Genomic DNA, 17,270 nt, shown 5'->3' on the forward strand with positions numbered 1-17,270 from the left:
GTTACTGTTTTAGCAAATCTGTTCAAGATTAATCCAAAATTTTTGTCATTAAGTGGCTGCAATCTCCTGAAAATACCACAATTTTATATTACAAAAGTTCATAAGACCTTTTAATAATAATAATTTTGCGTTTCGCCAGATCTTTTGCTATAGCAAAAATTCTTTTTCCAAGTATTTGCGGCCAAACTTGATCTTCAACTGATGCTCCTTTTAGAGAAGTTTAACTTTATGAATTCTGCGAAGGACTTCTGAGAGGTGATGTAGAACAAAAACATATGACAAGTGAGTTTTGTTGCTTTTGAAAGGAAATTTTATGGTTCTAAAGCGACCAGAATCAGATATAAAATCCTAAACATTCATGCTACAGATCCACTTGAAAAGAAATTCACAAATAGTGACTTCTTAGATGATTAATTATTTATTATTCAAAACAGCAAGTCTATCTTTTGAAGATAGTTCTAAATTTTCTCTAAATTTGTGGAGTTCTTCAATATTTATCTGATTAGCTTTTTCAACATTGCAAACTGTTGAATTGACACGAAATATTTCTTATTTCAAACTACTCCGCACATATTTGTTAAATGGGTAAATGGAACAGCCTGTTCCGATCATGCTTAAGAATGGAAGTTGTGCCTGATGACGACGATAATGATATTTAACATCATATAAATGTATATAGACAGTGGTGGCGCCAGGGGAGAGCTAGGGGGGCTACAGCCCCTCCGTCGGAATCATTTAGCCCCCTCATCGGAGGAAATTTTAGGTAATTGTGGGAGAAAATTTGACAAAATAACGTACGAAAACAGCTTATTTTAGTCATTTTAGCACCCCTGTCGGAAGCTCCAACCCCTCTGTCGGAAGATTTCTGGCGCCACCTCTGTATATAGATGATCATTTTGTAGAGGCCCATGAAGATGTTTTGAAGGAAATAGGGTCTTCTCGTTTTGTGATTGTAATCTATAATGTTTATGTTCTCAAAAGAGGAGAAATGAGAGGTACAGAAGGCCACACCAAATTTTTAACATCCTTCATAGCAGTAACATAGTTCCGTAATTAATTTGAGAATTATCCAAATGAAAGGGAAAACCAGCGTATCTTGGGAAAGTTACATTCTCGTCTTGATCTGGTTCAACTTTACCGTTTCTTTGGAACAATGCTTTTACTGCTAGATTTTCTTATCTAGTTATTTGAACTCTTTTTCTCATAATTCCAGCTTGCAAAATACAGTATCTATTAAATTTTGAACCAAACTTTTGCGAGTTAAGTAGTCGTGATTTTGATATTATCAACGGGAATGAAGTGATAAACTGTTCTCTTATGTAAGCCTGAAAATAACCATCATTTCTGTTATATAACGGGGGTGTTTTCATCCTTTTACTTCAATTGGAGGGAGCTCCACGTTCTCAGACAATACTAAATTCTTTCGAAATTTACGAACTTTTAAATAAAGATGCTCTTTCAATTTATGAAAATTATGCTCTTCGCGGTGATCGAAATCCTGCAAATGTGCATATTTACTGATTGGCCTGTTTTATCTTCCTCCTCTTAACTCTAGGTTATCTTTATTTTGAACCGGTACAAACGAAGGCTTCATCAGCTGTTCTGAGGCTTTCGGTTTCACAACAACCCCCTTAGGAGCTATGAACACATTCACGTGCTGTTGTCGTGTTTTCCCGGTTACTGTTTGCGTTCGCGATGGTATTTCGTCCTTTGGATTCAGATCAAAGTTCACAGTAAAACCTGTATTTGTCTTCTCTACATTCGCTTGTGGCAGCGTTTTATGCACCAAATGCTTCACCTTTTTCATAAGTACATGCTGAATAAGCTCTCCTGGTGTCACAGATATCGTATCCATCGTCTTGCCACCGCAATCGTTTAGTTCCTTTTCTGACAACGGACTCCTCTTGCTGCCCATGCAGGGCGAATTTTGCCGTGTGGTACCATTCTCCGCGTGTGCTGTAACGTTTTCCTCTTTACTTATATTTGTGAAATTTGCAAGTGCGGCATTAGTTGAATTTGCTACAGCCTCTCCTTGCCATGCTAATGTTTGATTGATAGGTTTAGCTAGACCGCTGTCATTTTTCTCTAACGTCACGTTCTGGGAGTTTGTCGTGCTACTGTTCAAGCCATCATTTAAGACACTAGAATTGTTTGTCAACTTATCTCCGTTTGTTTCGTTTACAGAGTTGTTCTTTTCCAAAATTGCCGTTGTTTCATTTCTTGCTGTCTCATTTCCAGGCTTCTCTAGTGTCTCGTTTCCAGGCTTCATTGTTGCCTCGTTTCCAGGTTTTATTGAGGTTTCGTTTCCAGGCTTCTCGTCTGTTGACGTCATGTTTGAATTTTTATCTGCATCAGTCTGAGTCACATTGCTAGTTGAATTTCGATCAGATATTCCAGAAGAGTTGGACTCTGCCCTCTCAGTTTTATTTTCCTTTTGCTTTTGGCCACCTTCATCATCATTGTTAAGACTGAATTCCTTATTAGTGATAGAGGTGGATCCATCTTTTGCATTTGCATTGGTCTCTGACGTGGACATCGAAAAATGGTCTCCGGATGACAAAAGTTTTGCTAGGTCAACGAGCGGTATCGTGATTTTGTCATCTTCTCCTTTCTGCTCAACTTCATTATTCTTTGTCGTTGCACTCGATTTCCCGCCAGTCAACGATGACGGTATATTTATAGATAGAGACATGCCTTTGTTGTTTGTTTTCAATATTCCGGACCTTCCTTGTCCAGACTCAAATTTCCCGGCCTTTCGGTGCAAGACCTTGGAACTAAGATCGTCCACTGACCAACCGACTGCATATCCATGCCTTTTTCTATAGTTCATTAGCCAGTGGTATAAGGGCTCAAAGTAGCTATTTATCGCGTCTGCAGAAAGCTCTCGCTCCCCTGTGATTGCTTTAAGCACTTTGGGCCATGGTTTGCTTCGTCCTGCCTCCAACATAGTTCTAAACCATTAGAAAAATACATTCAATCGTTAAGCATAATGCATTAGAAAAGGCCAGTGGAGTTAAGAATTATAAAGATACATGAATGATGAATATTTAAGTGAAGGTAATGGAACAATCTAATCGGTTAGCATTTTAAAAAACGTTAGATCTAGATCTCTAACTGAGATTATGATAATCAATAATTTAGCTCAATCTGCCGTAGTTATTAAATATACAAGAAAAAGCTAAATAATAACAACAACTAAAATTATCTCAATGCAGTGGAAGTGTTGTGCTGAGAACAACTGTCATTCTTCTGTCATTGACAAACCGAAGCTTCGGAAGCCTTAAGCAAGAGATGGATGTTTATACTGATTTGTCAAAATAATTGACAAGGGCAACTATATTCACTCGACTCAGTTTAAAATCAGGTTTTTTCAAAAGGCTGCTAGTTCTCTGCCTTATTTCAACGTAACTGACGTCAAACGCGCATACACACCTGAATTTGGCTCCAGCCTCCTTCGAATTGTAAATAGAGCAACGATGTAAGGGTTCTTTGATGCCAGCTTCTTTGCAAAGAGCTCGATGGAGCTGGAACTGAAGCACGTAGCTTACAAAATAGCTGCAACGAGAAAAGAGAATGTTTATTCACTGAAGGATACAGTTTTACTAAGCATAAAGTTAGATTAAATAGCAACCAGAAAATACATCTATTACACTGTTATCCTTTTTGTCATTTTTACTGTGCTGTAAAATTTTAGCCCTAAATAGTGTAGCATGAGCACTGGAAGTATGGTTTCAGTAACTTGATATTCTGTAGATATATTGAGAGAAATCGAAGATTAGAATCGGCACACGAGACATCTGACTTTGGTCCTAGCTAGAAAAAAATCTTTGTCTAGAGGAGGAATGATTGAAGAGTGAACTGCTCCCAGTGGGACGTGGAAGGGCACAGGCACTGACAGACTACTTGAGGAGCTCGGCTGGGAGTCGCTACGTAACAGACGATGGTACCGCAGATTATGTCTATTCTACAAGATTGTCAATAATCAGACTCCCCAGTATTTGCGCAATTATATCCCGGATGAAAATCCCCTACAATATAACCTACGTCGTCCTACCTTGCTTAAAGCAGGAACACCTCATGCACAAAGATTTTCTAAAAGTTTTTTCCCATTCTGTATTCAAGCATGGAATGACCTTGGCCCCGAAATCCGAGGTGCTCCGACAATATCCGCATTCAAAAAGCTACTAATCTTTAAGATTTCGCCCCACTCAAAAATCATTGCATGGTATTACCAACCGCCGTGAGTCGTCTATCATAACCCGTCTTCGAGTTCATTTCTCCGACTTACGCGAACATTGATTTAATCATAACTTTGCTTGTGCAAGCCCTATGTGTAAATGTGACTTAGGAGTCGAATCTACGATCCACTATTTCCTGCATTGCTGCCAATATTCACTTGATAAAATGAACCTGCTTGATAAAATATCTGATAAAGTCGGCAATGATATAACTCAACTGCCTAATGGCCATTTAGGTGATCTACTTTTTTTTGGAAGTAAGGCTTACAACGAGAAAGCAAATGAATTGATACTGAAATGCACCGTTGAATACATTGTATTGTATTGTATTGTATTGTATTGTATTGTATTGTATTGTATTGTTTTGTTTTGTGCTGTATTGTATTGTATTGTATTGTATTTAATGTATTATGCAAAGATTTGAAATATTTGTAATGTTGGGTGTGGAGGCAACTCGATAACGTTATGTTTTTTGCCTCAATGACCAACTTGAGTTTTTCTTTTTGTATTTGTTTTTATTGTGATAAAAAAACTGCTCCAATGGAAATTCATCAAACGTGACCCTTGCCTTTTCCCGTACCTTTTCCTATTCTGTTTGTTATCTTTCAAAATTTCATTAGGGTTTCTGTTATACATAAACATAGCTACAATGAATGAAGTAGTTATGGTGTTTTGGTGTGTGAAGATGATGTCAGGTGGTCTAAGAGGGAACCACTGAACAAGAATGGTAACAGATAAAGATTTATGACAAATTACTGTTCTCTGAAATCATTAGCATAATCCGAGAATCTCCTAGAAATCTCAAAGAAACGAGCAAATTCTCAAGGGTTGGTTTAGTAACGGGTAAATGTGAAATTTCCATTACACCCAGGAACAACACAGTATAATGACACCAACCAGAAGAATATTTAGCAATTTCCTTATGATCATATTCAGCGTAAAACTCGGAGTTGCAACTTAGAAAGGTCCTGTTCTTTACAACAAAGCATTAGCATCAATAACATTTTTCCTGAAAGAAACAATACTCTTAGATAACATACGCAATGTATGGGACGTTAGCACCAATGTGATATTTAGAAGCAGGATCGAAATCGCCTTCTCTTCTTCTTGTTGGTGGGTAAACACCCTGGTACTTGGTTCGCAGCTTCCACCACTCTGAGTTGTAGTTGTTTTCGGTGATGTTGCCAGCAAAAACTCTCCATCGCCATTTGTCAACAAGATAGTTGTACGGGATAGGAGCGACGCGTCGTAGTGCTTGGCGGAGCAAGAAGCTGATCGAACTCTCCTCTGAAATTGAACAAGTATTCCAGCTTAAAAAGATTTCATTTCAAAGTCGTAAACTTATTGGGGTAGATTTCCAATCTTTCCAGCCCCCCTTCCTCTTCCTCCCAAATAACAGTTAAGGCTGCACGTGTTCTATACACACACAGGTTTTGATTTTGAATTACTTTGCAAGGTTTAGAAAACGGAAAAGGTTTCATTTGTGCACTCAATGCCTTTAACACAAACGAAAAATGGAAAAACTGTTACTGTGTTAAAAATGGGCTTTTCCGCCATAAAATTCTCTGCCTAGAACCCCCCTCCCCCTTGTTCCCCTTCCACTCATCTAAAACCACACCAAGGGCTTGTCCGTATTCGAAAGATGAGTTTAGAGCACACACCGCTGATCGAATGAGATACTGCTGCATAAAGATGGGCTGCATTTCTGTTTTGATGGTCCTTTTTAATAAGAGTATACTATGACTAGCGTAATTTTGGCAGACTACAGCAGGTCTTGTGCTCAGAAGCTGTCACTGTAACGAAATCTAGAAGTCTTCTAAGTGTAAGTGATACAATGTGAAAGATATAACTGCGCGAGTAATCGAAATGCTTTTGATTTATGCATTTAAAGTAAAAAAATGCCCAATCAAAACATGAAAAAATCATAAATGCTTTTAAGCATCTGAATTATTTAAACACGAAAATCTTAGAAACGGCTTTGAAAAACAGCAGGATTGATTCTATCTCTATTGTTGCCACGCATACCCAAAAAGGTGCTTGATAAAGAGTGTGCTTGAAACCGCCAGATGTCAATTTTTTCGCCTGTTAGCAGGGGGATTGCTTGTTGCTTATGGATGTTCAGATATAAGGAAGGCCCTTTGCAAGGGTTCAGGGTTGGTATTTTGGCTTTTTTAAGCCAAATTCCAGAAATTTGGCTCTTTTTCGAACTTGTTTGGCTTCAGAAATTCCTTTTGGCTTAAAGTCATTTTTTGGCTTAATTTTGGCTTTTTCCCACAAGTACAGACATAAGTACTTATCTCCTACCTTCCTTCTTTTTTCATCATTCTAACAGAAATTGACAATTAAAGCAGTTAATGCATATATTTTACTGTGATTTTGACACTTTGTTGAACATATGTGATTTTATCCACCTTGTCCGATTGCTACGTGGTTTTCGCTTTGTTCTTCATTCTTTCTGCCTGTTGAAGCAGGTTTTAATACCGCGATGCAAAAAGGGGGAGGGGGACTTGGAGGAGGTTGTGTCGTATGGACTGACTTTGTACTTCATCTAAATCCGATGATAAAATGTTGAGGAAAGGGTAAATATTCTGATAGCAAAAACGGCTAAGCTTAAAATTTTCTGTTTGCTCCCCTTTCGCCTTGTTTTAATTTTACTAAAAATGCGTTCCCTTACATGTACATCATGTGTTAGAATTCTATGAATACAATGAAAAAGTGTTCCATCAGTCAGTTGAAAAATACCTAAGCATTTTCACAAGAGTGGAAAATTGAAGTCATGGGTAGAGAAATACGTAAGGGTTAAAGGGGGTCAAGCACCGTATGGATTGAACAAAAAAAGTTACTTCACGCCTCGTTTACAACTTGAAATTTTCTATTGTTTTGCTGCCTCGTTTACGTTTTGGCTTAATTTGGCTTTTTTCCAACATTGATTTGGCTTGAAGCCCCAAAAGAAACTACCAACCCTTGAAGGGTTTACTGCATTGCTTACCATCGTTGATTTGGGGTTGATCCAGTAATCCAATCTGCTTCAAATAATTCGGAGTCTCAACTGACAGTGATATTGTATCGCCAATTGCCTCGTGAAATCCAGGATTTGCACCATTCCTAAAGACATACGGTTGTTTCTGATATGCTAGGAAGTATTGAACATGACCCATTTCGTGGTGAACTGTTATGAGGTTATTTTGGTTCACTTCTGTGCACATCTTGATCCTGCAATTTTTAGTAAACATCTATATATATATTTATCGATATGTCATATGCATTCAAAAGTAAGATCTAATATCTTGAATATCACATCCTAAAGTATGGGTATAATTGGTCTATGTTTTCAAAAAAAGGTATTATTCTTGCATTATATTTGCTACGTTGGTCTAATCGGAAACATGTCATTTTAGAATTTGATGATAATGACTACTTAATGTTTAATTCAATACCATAACCATTTTCACAGTTATTTGCCCATTCCTGCAAATTCATTTGTTGGAAATCAAATTTCAGTATGTGCCATATTCGTTTCCAACAATCCCGAAGACGTACTTTTTGATCAAGTTTTAGAACGCGATTTCACAATTGCAGATATAATCACGATTGGTCGCAGTTAAAGCTAAAGTCAGACTACCTAGGCTACAGCAAGCTTGACTTTAATGAGCTTGAAAGCATTTACCATTAATATATCGTCGTTCCTTTTTTCAGAAAAATATTTTTACATTTCGTCAATTTACTGTCTTACAAATATCAGACTGTTGTTATATATGAAAAATTGTGTTATTCTGCTAGCCCTCCCCCTTCCTCCAAAATCTGCCATTAATTGCTGCTGACCAGGTTGAAAAAGTTGCTTGTTGCTCTTCATTTCGATTTTAACGCTTAGTTTCCTCGAATCTTGTTCTGTTACAGCCATATTCAATACCAAAGGTTGGCAGTTCCTCTTACAGATCATTCTAGAGTTAAACCTTGTTTATACCTAATCTGCGATTTGGCAATTATCTGGCAACAAATATCTATTTTTTCCGTGCAAGCCAAACGTCTTGAGTTGTGAAGTCGTACTCAGTTCTGAATCATTGGTGAAGTTAAATCAAAATAAAGTTACCTTACATCCCCCTTTGAAAAATCCCATGCAGATGGGTGACAAACCATTTCCCTGTCTTTCAATTTCTTTAACACAGACTTTTTCCAAAAACTTTCCGGCATCTTGTACAGTCCGATAGAAGTAAAAAAGGATTCTGCCAGTTTGAAAATCTTTTCTGTTGTGTAATTTTGCCTTTTCATGGCCTGTGTAATGTCAAAATTATCCGTATTAGAAAACGGTTTCACAATGTCAAATATGTTCTCCCAATTTTGGGCGTACATATCTCCGAGGATATGAGCCGGGATTGCACCAATGGCACTTATGTTTAGCTTTGTGTTGTAAAAATTTTGCAGCCTATACCTCACATAGGCATGCAATTCTTCGTAGAGTGGCCTGATACTTTCCCAAACACGCCGTAAGTTAATTTCAAAATCATCCCCTTGTTCGTATTCCGAACGCAAGAAGTCTCCATAATCTATCCACCCATGCTCTCGGGCACCAATGTTTAGTAAATCGATCATACGTTCGTACAATTGTTTCATTTGTGGGCCTACTGCATTTCTCCAGCCCCTCCATGCAGACAACAGCTCGTTAACGTCCCTAGATTTCCTCATTATCTTCGCTAAATCAGGTTCCAAGGACAAAAGTTTCACTCCCTTCTTTTTTGATTTCCTCCGCACTTTAGCTTTGCCAAAAATACTGGTCATTTTGCCTTCGATCTCTCGCACTTCTTTACGAAGATCCTGAGATGCCGAATCGGCGTTTCGCCTTATGATGCTAATTTCTCGTTGCAGTTCGCTTGGTAAGTCGAGTATCTTAATTTTCGTTACGTTCTCGCTAGCTTCTAGGAAAAATTCGTTCACTAGATCTGACAGGACGACTGTTCTTTCTAGGTTTGTGCTTGTTAGATTGGTTTCGTATATCCAGTTTGCCTCTGAACTAGCAGTAGTTAAGTCTGTGGCCTTTTTGTTGAATTCATGCAAAAACTCTCTGGCTATTTTCAGTTCTCTGTCATACAGAATGCTTCGGCTGTATTGGGAGGATGGTAATGCTGTTGCCATCCTTATAACGCAAAGCAATGAGAGTTGAAGAAAACGATTCATTTTTCCAAATCTCTCACACCAAAACCAAGTTCACTCTACACGCTTATATTACATCCTTCATATTCGACAAAAATAATGTGCCCTACAGATCGATTCCGACATTGACATGAGTTGTTGATGTGGGGCAAGCTTGATCACTTGGTCTTTTGCTCTTTACGTGTCTGCAAGAAAGCCTTTTTAAATAAACAATCTCAATCAAAACGGTGTAACACCAGTGCGTCTTCGTTATAACAAATCTTTGAAACTTTATTGTGCCTGCTTCCCCATCAAAGACAGTTTATTTGAATTTAAACCAGTTTCAAGTAACTCAGTTGTCGTGTTGTCCTGTTGGTAGCTCTTATCATTGCTTATCTTTATCTTGTTTACAAGCCATTTTCTTTCGGCATGCGGCTAAATCGTTCTAATAGTCAATGAAGTTCTGTTGGTTAGGCCAGTTTGGCTTGGAATCGTAACCGGAAATGTCAGATGATCAATTCAGACACCCGTTAATCAGTGGGTGCTCATTTAACAGGCGAGTAAACAGTGGTGAGGGGACTGGGGCGAGGTAAATGATCAACACACTCTATGTTACGTACTTGGATAAAGACTGGGAACAAATGTACTTTTACGATTGTACGTCAAACACTGTTTACATTTCTGGTGCCAAATCTCTTCAAATAACTTTAAGGATAGGATATTTTTCGTGTGAAAAGGCCTATCTTATGAAGCTCTGTATGTTTATGTAAAACATAAACAAAAACGTTGAATGCTCTCGAATGTGGATTAAGTATTGTTGCTATGCAACGTAGACCAGCAATGTTATAAATATCAAAAACTGATCTTCCTTTAGGTCTTATAATCTTAAGCAATTTACTTTCGAATTCATCAATGGATCTAGAATTTCAGATATCATCTGTCAGGTTATTCCATTCTGAAAGAACATTTCCAGAATAGGTATTCGAGAAACCAACTGTCCTGGTTATATTCTGCTCATATAAACGATGAATTCTGAGATGATACAAAATAGCGCAATGTGCCGGGATTTCAGCATAAAGGTATTCCAGCTGTTGGCTTACCCTCAGGTTGCATAAATGGCACATCCTTCAAAAACCACCTTCTGTAATACAATTTTGCCCAACCCTATTCATTGTAGAGTTTTTGTCTATTTGTGCCATGCCAAGCACCTGTTACGGCAAGAGCTGCTGCGTACTTTCTAACTTTTTATTAAATTCAAGACTCCTATTGGGATCCAACATAAAACTTGTTTATAATTTAGATCATAATTTAGATGAGGCCCAACATAAAACTTGTAAACTTGGTCTAGAGTGTTACGAGATATGTATCTAGATAAACATTTTGTCACCCCTATTTCACGTCTAGCTTCATTCATTGCTTCAAGAATGTGACTATTAAATTTTAGTTTGGAGTCGAGAATTACACCAATATGTTTATGTTCGTTTTTCCTAGACATCTCTTCGTTGCCTGATTTTAGAGACGGGTGTTGGGGTTTCTTTCGTTCAGTGAAAAATATTACTTCTTTGGTCTTTCCAACATTAAATTGCATTTTCCACTACCATGCCCACAATCTGATCGTTTTCAAATCATCATGTAAATCAGGAATAGCCTTTGCCTTATTATAAACAATTGTAAACTGGGAAGTATCGTCTGTAAGTAACTTAATATCACAGTTTACATTGTCAGCAAGACCATTAATATAAATAAGAAAGGAAAGGGGATCAAGAACTGATCCTTGCGGAGCTCCCGCAGTAACTATTTCCCACTATGAACTTGTACCATTCAAGACAGCTCTTTGCATACAATTTTGTAAGAAGCTTTGTATTAAGGACAGTAATTTATCCAAGATTTCACTTGCTCTAAGCTTCCAAACTAAGAACAGTGTCAAAGGCGTTGTAAATCTGGTGGGTTTTAGATAAACTGCGTTTGATGTTTAGCTCTCTTATTTAATGGACAGAAGTTCTTAAATAACTTTGAATGTGTAAGCCCATCTTGCATTTGTAATACAGATGGTGAGGATAACCAGCATTTCCTCCTGCACTGCCCACTTTTTCATCAGATGCGTAACGACCTCTTTGACAAATTCTCAGAAATTCCCGGATTAAGACTGGGCGAACTCCGAAAATATATGTGAACTTCTTCTCCATGATGAAAACAAGTACAATAAAATTGCAAAAAGCTGATATTGGAAGCTAAAATTTCCCATATTTTAAGTTGACAGTTTTTAAAGGACAAGTGACACGCTTTTGGCGCCAAATTTGTTTTTTCTTTTAACTTAAAGTAAAATGCTGTATGAGAGTGTTGTTGAAATATTTTTCCTTTCTGATTTCATTTTCCTACTTAAAAACCCTTTTAAAATTATGGCGGGAAAAGAATCACGTGACACCGTGACGTAGATTGTGATAATCTGTTATTGCTGCTACTGGTATACAGTGCAATATTAATGTTTACAGCACGCTTCTCAACGAATTTAGTTCGTCTGGACCTGTCGCGTCGTGTTTTGTAGACTCTCTAATAATGACAGGAAAATTCCGAGTTATCACAATGTACGTCATAGGGTCACGTGATAAAAAGCAAAATCGCGCCCCCTGCGCCCCCTGATTAGAATTTTTTGTTCTAAACCAGGAAAAACTTACTTCTAAACGATGATCTATAAGTTAATGAAAAGAAAAGATAGGGTGAAAAGTGTGTCACTTGTCCTTTAATAATACGGGTTGTATACAGCGGGCTTATACGAGGGGGGCTAATAAAATTATTGTAGACATTAAGAAGACATTATTAAAGAACCTCGTTTATTTTAGTAGGAACATCTTTTTGAGCATTTAATTAATTACTATCAAAAGTACGAATTTGTTGCGGTATTTCAAACAAACGCAATAGGCAACCTCAGATGGAAAAAATCATTAAATTGAGGGGTCCAATTTGAGAATTTACGGTAGAAGTGGGGGCTTATTCGAGGGGGAGCTTATTGAAAATTTGTAGTTCTAGGGTGGGGGCTTATTTGAGAGGGGGGCTTTTTCGAGGGGGCCCAATTCGAAGATTTACAGTATTGTTGCAACGATCGAGTCTTCGGAATAGGATGATGCCCAATCTTTTCTACTCTCAACCAATTCATTGACAGGCATTTTGATAAATCGTTTTTCGAAAAGGAACGTACTGCAATGACTTTTAGGACAATTGTTCAACCTCACTTCAGGTCACTTGTTGTTGTTGTTGTCTATTTTACTTGTCTGTTTTGCAAGCTTGTAAAGAGTTTATGAAAAATTCAAAATAAACCCTTTTTCTCGACATTTGCATAAAGAAATGTTTAAACATGTCAAATCTATATCACCTGAATGTTTGAGAAAATTAAATAAACACTCTACAACAGGTACAGGTTTTGAGTTTATACCACACATTATACTATGCAAGCCAAGCATACGTGACGTCAGCAAGAGGAACAAATGTGGCGTCAGCAGTGTCACTGCCACCACGTATAGATGATGTAGATCTTAGCTATATGAGAAGGTTCTTTTCTTCGAAATCCTGTGCTCCTTTCCCCTTTTTATAGTTTATCGTCCTTGTGTTCTCACTTGATAAAACACTGGCAATGAAAAATTTGAAGATAACATCAACATTTGATTGGTCAAAAGCAAGGAGCCAATCAAAAATCTAAATCTTATCCTCGTGTTACCTTCGATCCCCATCTGGATATAAATGCCTATATTTTCTAGTCATTATGAGGCTTTTATTCTCTGAGGAGTGTCTGACAAGAAGTACTTAATCATGATTTGTTTCCGCCGTTCTTTGCTACAAATTATAATTTCTTCACATGTTCGCAATTACTTGAGAGATCAAGAGACAACTTTAAAAGAAAATAAACTTTCACAATTCCAAATTTAGATATTTTCACTGTCAGAATTTTTGCTATTCTGTAGAGTTTTTGCACAGTTTATTGTTTCAATATTCATTTGAAGGGGCTGGCCAAAAGTGTGCAAAAAATCACAAATGATAAAGAAATGCAAATTCTCTATTACCAACACTAAGCAAGACTAGAATTTTGTCAGTGATGCTCATGTTATCTCTATAACTTTTGTGTTCAAGTTAGATATCAACAAAGGACATAAAAGGCTCCCTCCTGGTGAAGAAAGTGAAGTCTTGATGGACAGTCCTCCCCTGTCTAGCGTACTTTCCTTGGCAGGTGACTTCCCCTTTGGCCCATTGTCATTCCAATTACGGGTGGCAAAAGGAGGCGGGTTTCAGGTTGGCAAGGAACCCCCTGCAGGATGTAGGGACGCAACGGGAGTTGAATTTTTAGGGCTTCAGATCGGGTATGTAGTCGTAAAGTTTAACAAGAGTGGTTCTATTAAAAATCTAAGTTGTTCTTGTCATGTAATCATTGCAACTTGAACATAACGAGGGTTGATGTTTTTCCGATCAGGGGCAGCTGAGATTCGAACCTCGGTACCATGGGATCACTGGGATGGCCGGGGGAATCTTCATTGAAAGTGATGGGGCGGCAAAATGTTTATATTGCTCAGGGGTTTAGTGTAAGCCGCCACCATGGTTGGCGGCGAAAAAAATGTTCAGAAATGACATTTTAAGGATGACCAGAAAATACATCTAAAATATTTACAACATTGATAAGGAAGATTCTAGGCAATATTCATAAGCTTTCTTTTTAATAATTATGAATCGAATCTTAGATTTTAAATTTACACCTTTTCTTTCATCTTAACAAAACAGAACCGATTTTATCAGCAACAATTCATCACAGCTTTCTTTGCGTTACATGATTCTTTGCTGTATCCAAGCACGAACAGTGAGGGGTGGCTGAGCTTTTTCAACCTTCTTCAAGGATTTTTTACAACGAGGGCTGCGCCCACATTTTCCTACCAATTCCGAGTATCGGGGTTAAAATGTCTCGAATGGTTTTAAGGGGGCCTTTAAGCTGAACAAAAACGGCTATTTATCAATAAAGCAGTATGGAACAAAATTATCCATAACTTCAAACGATCTAAGTTGCTTTCAATCCATGTCCCTTCCTTTACAACTGTGCAGTACCGTCGGATGTTCTCAAATCAGCAGGTACAGTCTTTCGCAGGCATTTTCTTTACAAATACAGTTATAAAACCCAACTAGAACTCAACGCTTCTCTATATCCAAAAGCTAATTTCAGATCAATATACTTCAATTTTGACAAGAGCTTTTACAAGCATTGTCTTCTACATCATTTATCAAACATCGGTGCAAATTGATGCATTGTAAAATTGTTGTACAATCTAATCGTGCTTGTTCATAACTTTCTGAGTTCTGAACCGAAAAAGAACACAGCCAAAACCTAACGTAATGAGAAGTAATTAAAATTCTACATTGCTCTATTCACATAATAATAGGGTATACTCAAGAGTAATTAGTTTTTCAAAGGCGTTTTAAAGAAATTGAAAGATAATACAGAATCTTCAAAAACAAAGTAAAAAAAGAAACTCCAATAAATTAAAAGTGTGAAATTAAAATGATAACTTGTGTTACACACAGAAAAGCGAAGGATGTCCAAACAATAAAATCACTATTGCAGTTGCAAATTTCTAAATTTCTCCGACAAAAGTTGGCTCTTTTGGGGGTTCCCTGCTCGGTTCCCTGCTCGGTTCCCTGCTCGGTTCCCTGCTCGGTTCCCTGCTCGGTTCCCTGCTCGGTTCCCTGCTCGGTTCCCTGCTCGGTTCCCTGCTCGGTTCCCTGCTCGGTTCCCTGCTCGGTTCCCTGCTCGGTTCCCTGCTCGGTTCCCTGCTCGGTTCCCTGCTCCTGCTCTTATAAAGAGGCCCCCTGATGAAACGGAGGTTCAAAATGTTGTCATTATCCATGTTCTTAAGGCTCCCGTTCTTATTTACGTTCTGTTTCCGTGCTATAAATTTTCAAAATTTCCAAGTAGACCAAGAATGGGTAGAAGGGTCCCATTGGCAAAAGAAAGCTTTTCTTTATCTAGATGTGTGAATTTCTTTTCGTTTATCACGGCAATTTTTTTTAGTAAACATGTTTTTATTATCTCTTATATTGTTGGACTTTGATAATAATTTTTTAAACAGTTTACTTCTCATTTCTATTATGCAATGATTTGATATGTAGATCTTTTGAAGAACTAGAGACAGTTTACCCTATTGACCGACAAAGCATCCCTATAAGGCAAAAAAAACGTTTTACGACGAAATGTTTTTGGAAGGGGTATCGCACCCCTTCCTATTCCCCTATGACCAGGGGCGTTCTAGCTAGGCGGGACACCGGGAAACTTCCCGGTGGGCCCCTGTCAAGTGAGTTTGTAAAACCAAAGACAAACAGGCCCCTATGAAAGTGATGCGTGGAATATGAACAGGGCTGCCGAAAGGGGGACAAGGAGGGGCAAACTGCACCAGGGCCTCGAGTTCTAGGGGGCCTTTTAAAGCAAAGAAAGTCCAAGGAATTAATTTTAACAAAACGAAACAGAGTATGCCTAAAAAATTGTAAAACGTGGTAAACGACTGCAAAAACATTCTGAAATGTATTTCAAGCTAATTAAAAGGGCATGGCGTGCACGTAAGAACTCTGTCAAGTTTGTGTTTGTATCAAGCGTGCACTACAGCATTGGATTTGTTTCATACTTTCTGCAGTCTTAAAGAGACTATGGTTAGAGAAAAGGAGATACACCTCCAAACAAATATAGCAAATAAACCTTTAAAAATGATAAAACTGGCATCTTTTTAATTTCTCATAGGTGCATGGTTTCCAGTTACGTATGTACCATTTTTGGTGGTTTGTAATTGGAGATGGCCCTCTTAGATCAAACAAACAAAAGAGCGGGCCCCCTTATGATCATTTTCCCCCGGCCCTTTTCTAAGAGCCATGATGCCACTGCCTATGACAATGTCAAAAAATAAAAACAATGTTGATAATTTGTTAGTAAAAGACTTACTTCCTTCAATGTGCTGTCCTAGGTAGTTTCAGATACTGTCAGAAACTCAATTTTTGTAACAGACAAAAGCAAAGTTTCGGCCAATGACTTCAGAAAATACTAGCTTGAGCCCCAAACATAATACTTTAAGGTAGGGGTCTGGAACCCAGATTAGAAAATACTGCAGATGTTGGGATCTGGCAATAAAAACATGCTTTTTGTGGTGCTGTTTGGCATGTTATTGTGAATTTGAATCGGACCACGAATTTTTCAAAACGCTTTAAAATGAAAAGGGGAAGTCTGTGAGTTAAATGAATTAAAAAGAGAAAGTCTGCAGCCGTGCGTAGGTTTGTGTAAGTACTTTTGGCAGTACACATTCCTTAATATAACATATTGATTATTTCCCTACCAGAGTTTCACAGCGTCTGTCAAACTTTTGGGCCGTCAAAACAGTGTAATTTTCATCACGAGAACATGCTAAACATGGCAATTGTGTTTTGGGACCATCAGCACAAACAGAAACACGGAAAGCATTTATTAATTACACCTGCCACGGGGGATCCAACTAAACAAGTTGAATTTTTGTCAAATCTATTTCTAGGTTTGCTACAGGGAAACCCCATATTTTTGCACGTGACGCCATTAAATTCGCAAAAAGTATGATCGAACTTTGCGATCGTGCCAAATAGCCAAGTGATGTGTTTGAAATTTGCCAGCGTGATTTTTGCCGTATCGATTGGACTGAGAATTTTTCCATGTATTTCTTAGTTGAAATCGGATCGAAAACTCCAGATATCTGTTATCTTCATTTAATCATTTTGCTAGGCTTTTTCTGATGTCGTCTTTGCATTAAGGAGAAAAATCTCACGAAAATAACAATTTTTGGCAGAAGTAGTCACTAAGAAAGTTTAATCTGTATTAAAATTTTTTGTAAGCAAAATGCATCAGTTTATACAATCAAGTTT

The 17,270-nt window shown here is 37.8% G+C and overlaps 1 protein-coding gene across 1 annotated transcript; it reads right to left on the reverse strand.

Moving 5' to 3' along the window:
- Positions 1 to 818: 818 nt before the first annotated feature.
- Positions 819 to 9,879, reverse strand: LOC135684873 (angiotensin-converting enzyme). Its single transcript, XM_065200564.2, has 5 exons — positions 8,329 to 9,879; positions 7,228 to 7,451; positions 5,279 to 5,525; positions 3,433 to 3,555; positions 819 to 2,951 (listed from the first exon to the last, which is right to left on the reverse strand). Exons 1-5 carry the CDS (start codon positions 9,408 to 9,410, stop codon positions 1,532 to 1,534), a joined length of 3,096 nt encoding a protein of 1,031 aa, XP_065056636.2. The 5' UTR covers positions 9,411 to 9,879; the 3' UTR covers positions 819 to 1,531.
- Between the last annotated feature and the right edge of the window lie 7,391 nt (positions 9,880 to 17,270).

The sequence above is a fragment of the Rhopilema esculentum genome, chromosome 21 (genome assembly GCF_057945365.1).
Source record: "Rhopilema esculentum isolate cy_ngs chromosome 21, ASM5794536v1, whole genome shotgun sequence".
Taxonomy (NCBI): domain Eukaryota; kingdom Metazoa; phylum Cnidaria; class Scyphozoa; order Rhizostomeae; family Rhizostomatidae; genus Rhopilema; species Rhopilema esculentum.

Excerpts from the sequence above, each read along its gene's own strand:
- LOC135684873 (XM_065200564.2), bottom strand. The coding sequence starts at position 9,410 with ATGAATCGTTTTCTTCAACTCTCATTGCTTTGCGTTATAAGGATGGCA. Across the intron at positions 3,556-5,278 it reads GCTAACGTCCCATACATTGC|CTATTTTGTAAGCTACGTGC; the intron begins GTATGTTATCTA and ends TTCTCGTTGCAG. Across the intron at positions 2,952-3,432 it reads GAGGCTGGAGCCAAATTCAG|AACTATGTTGGAGGCAGGAC; the intron begins GTGTGTATGCGC and ends CTAATGGTTTAG.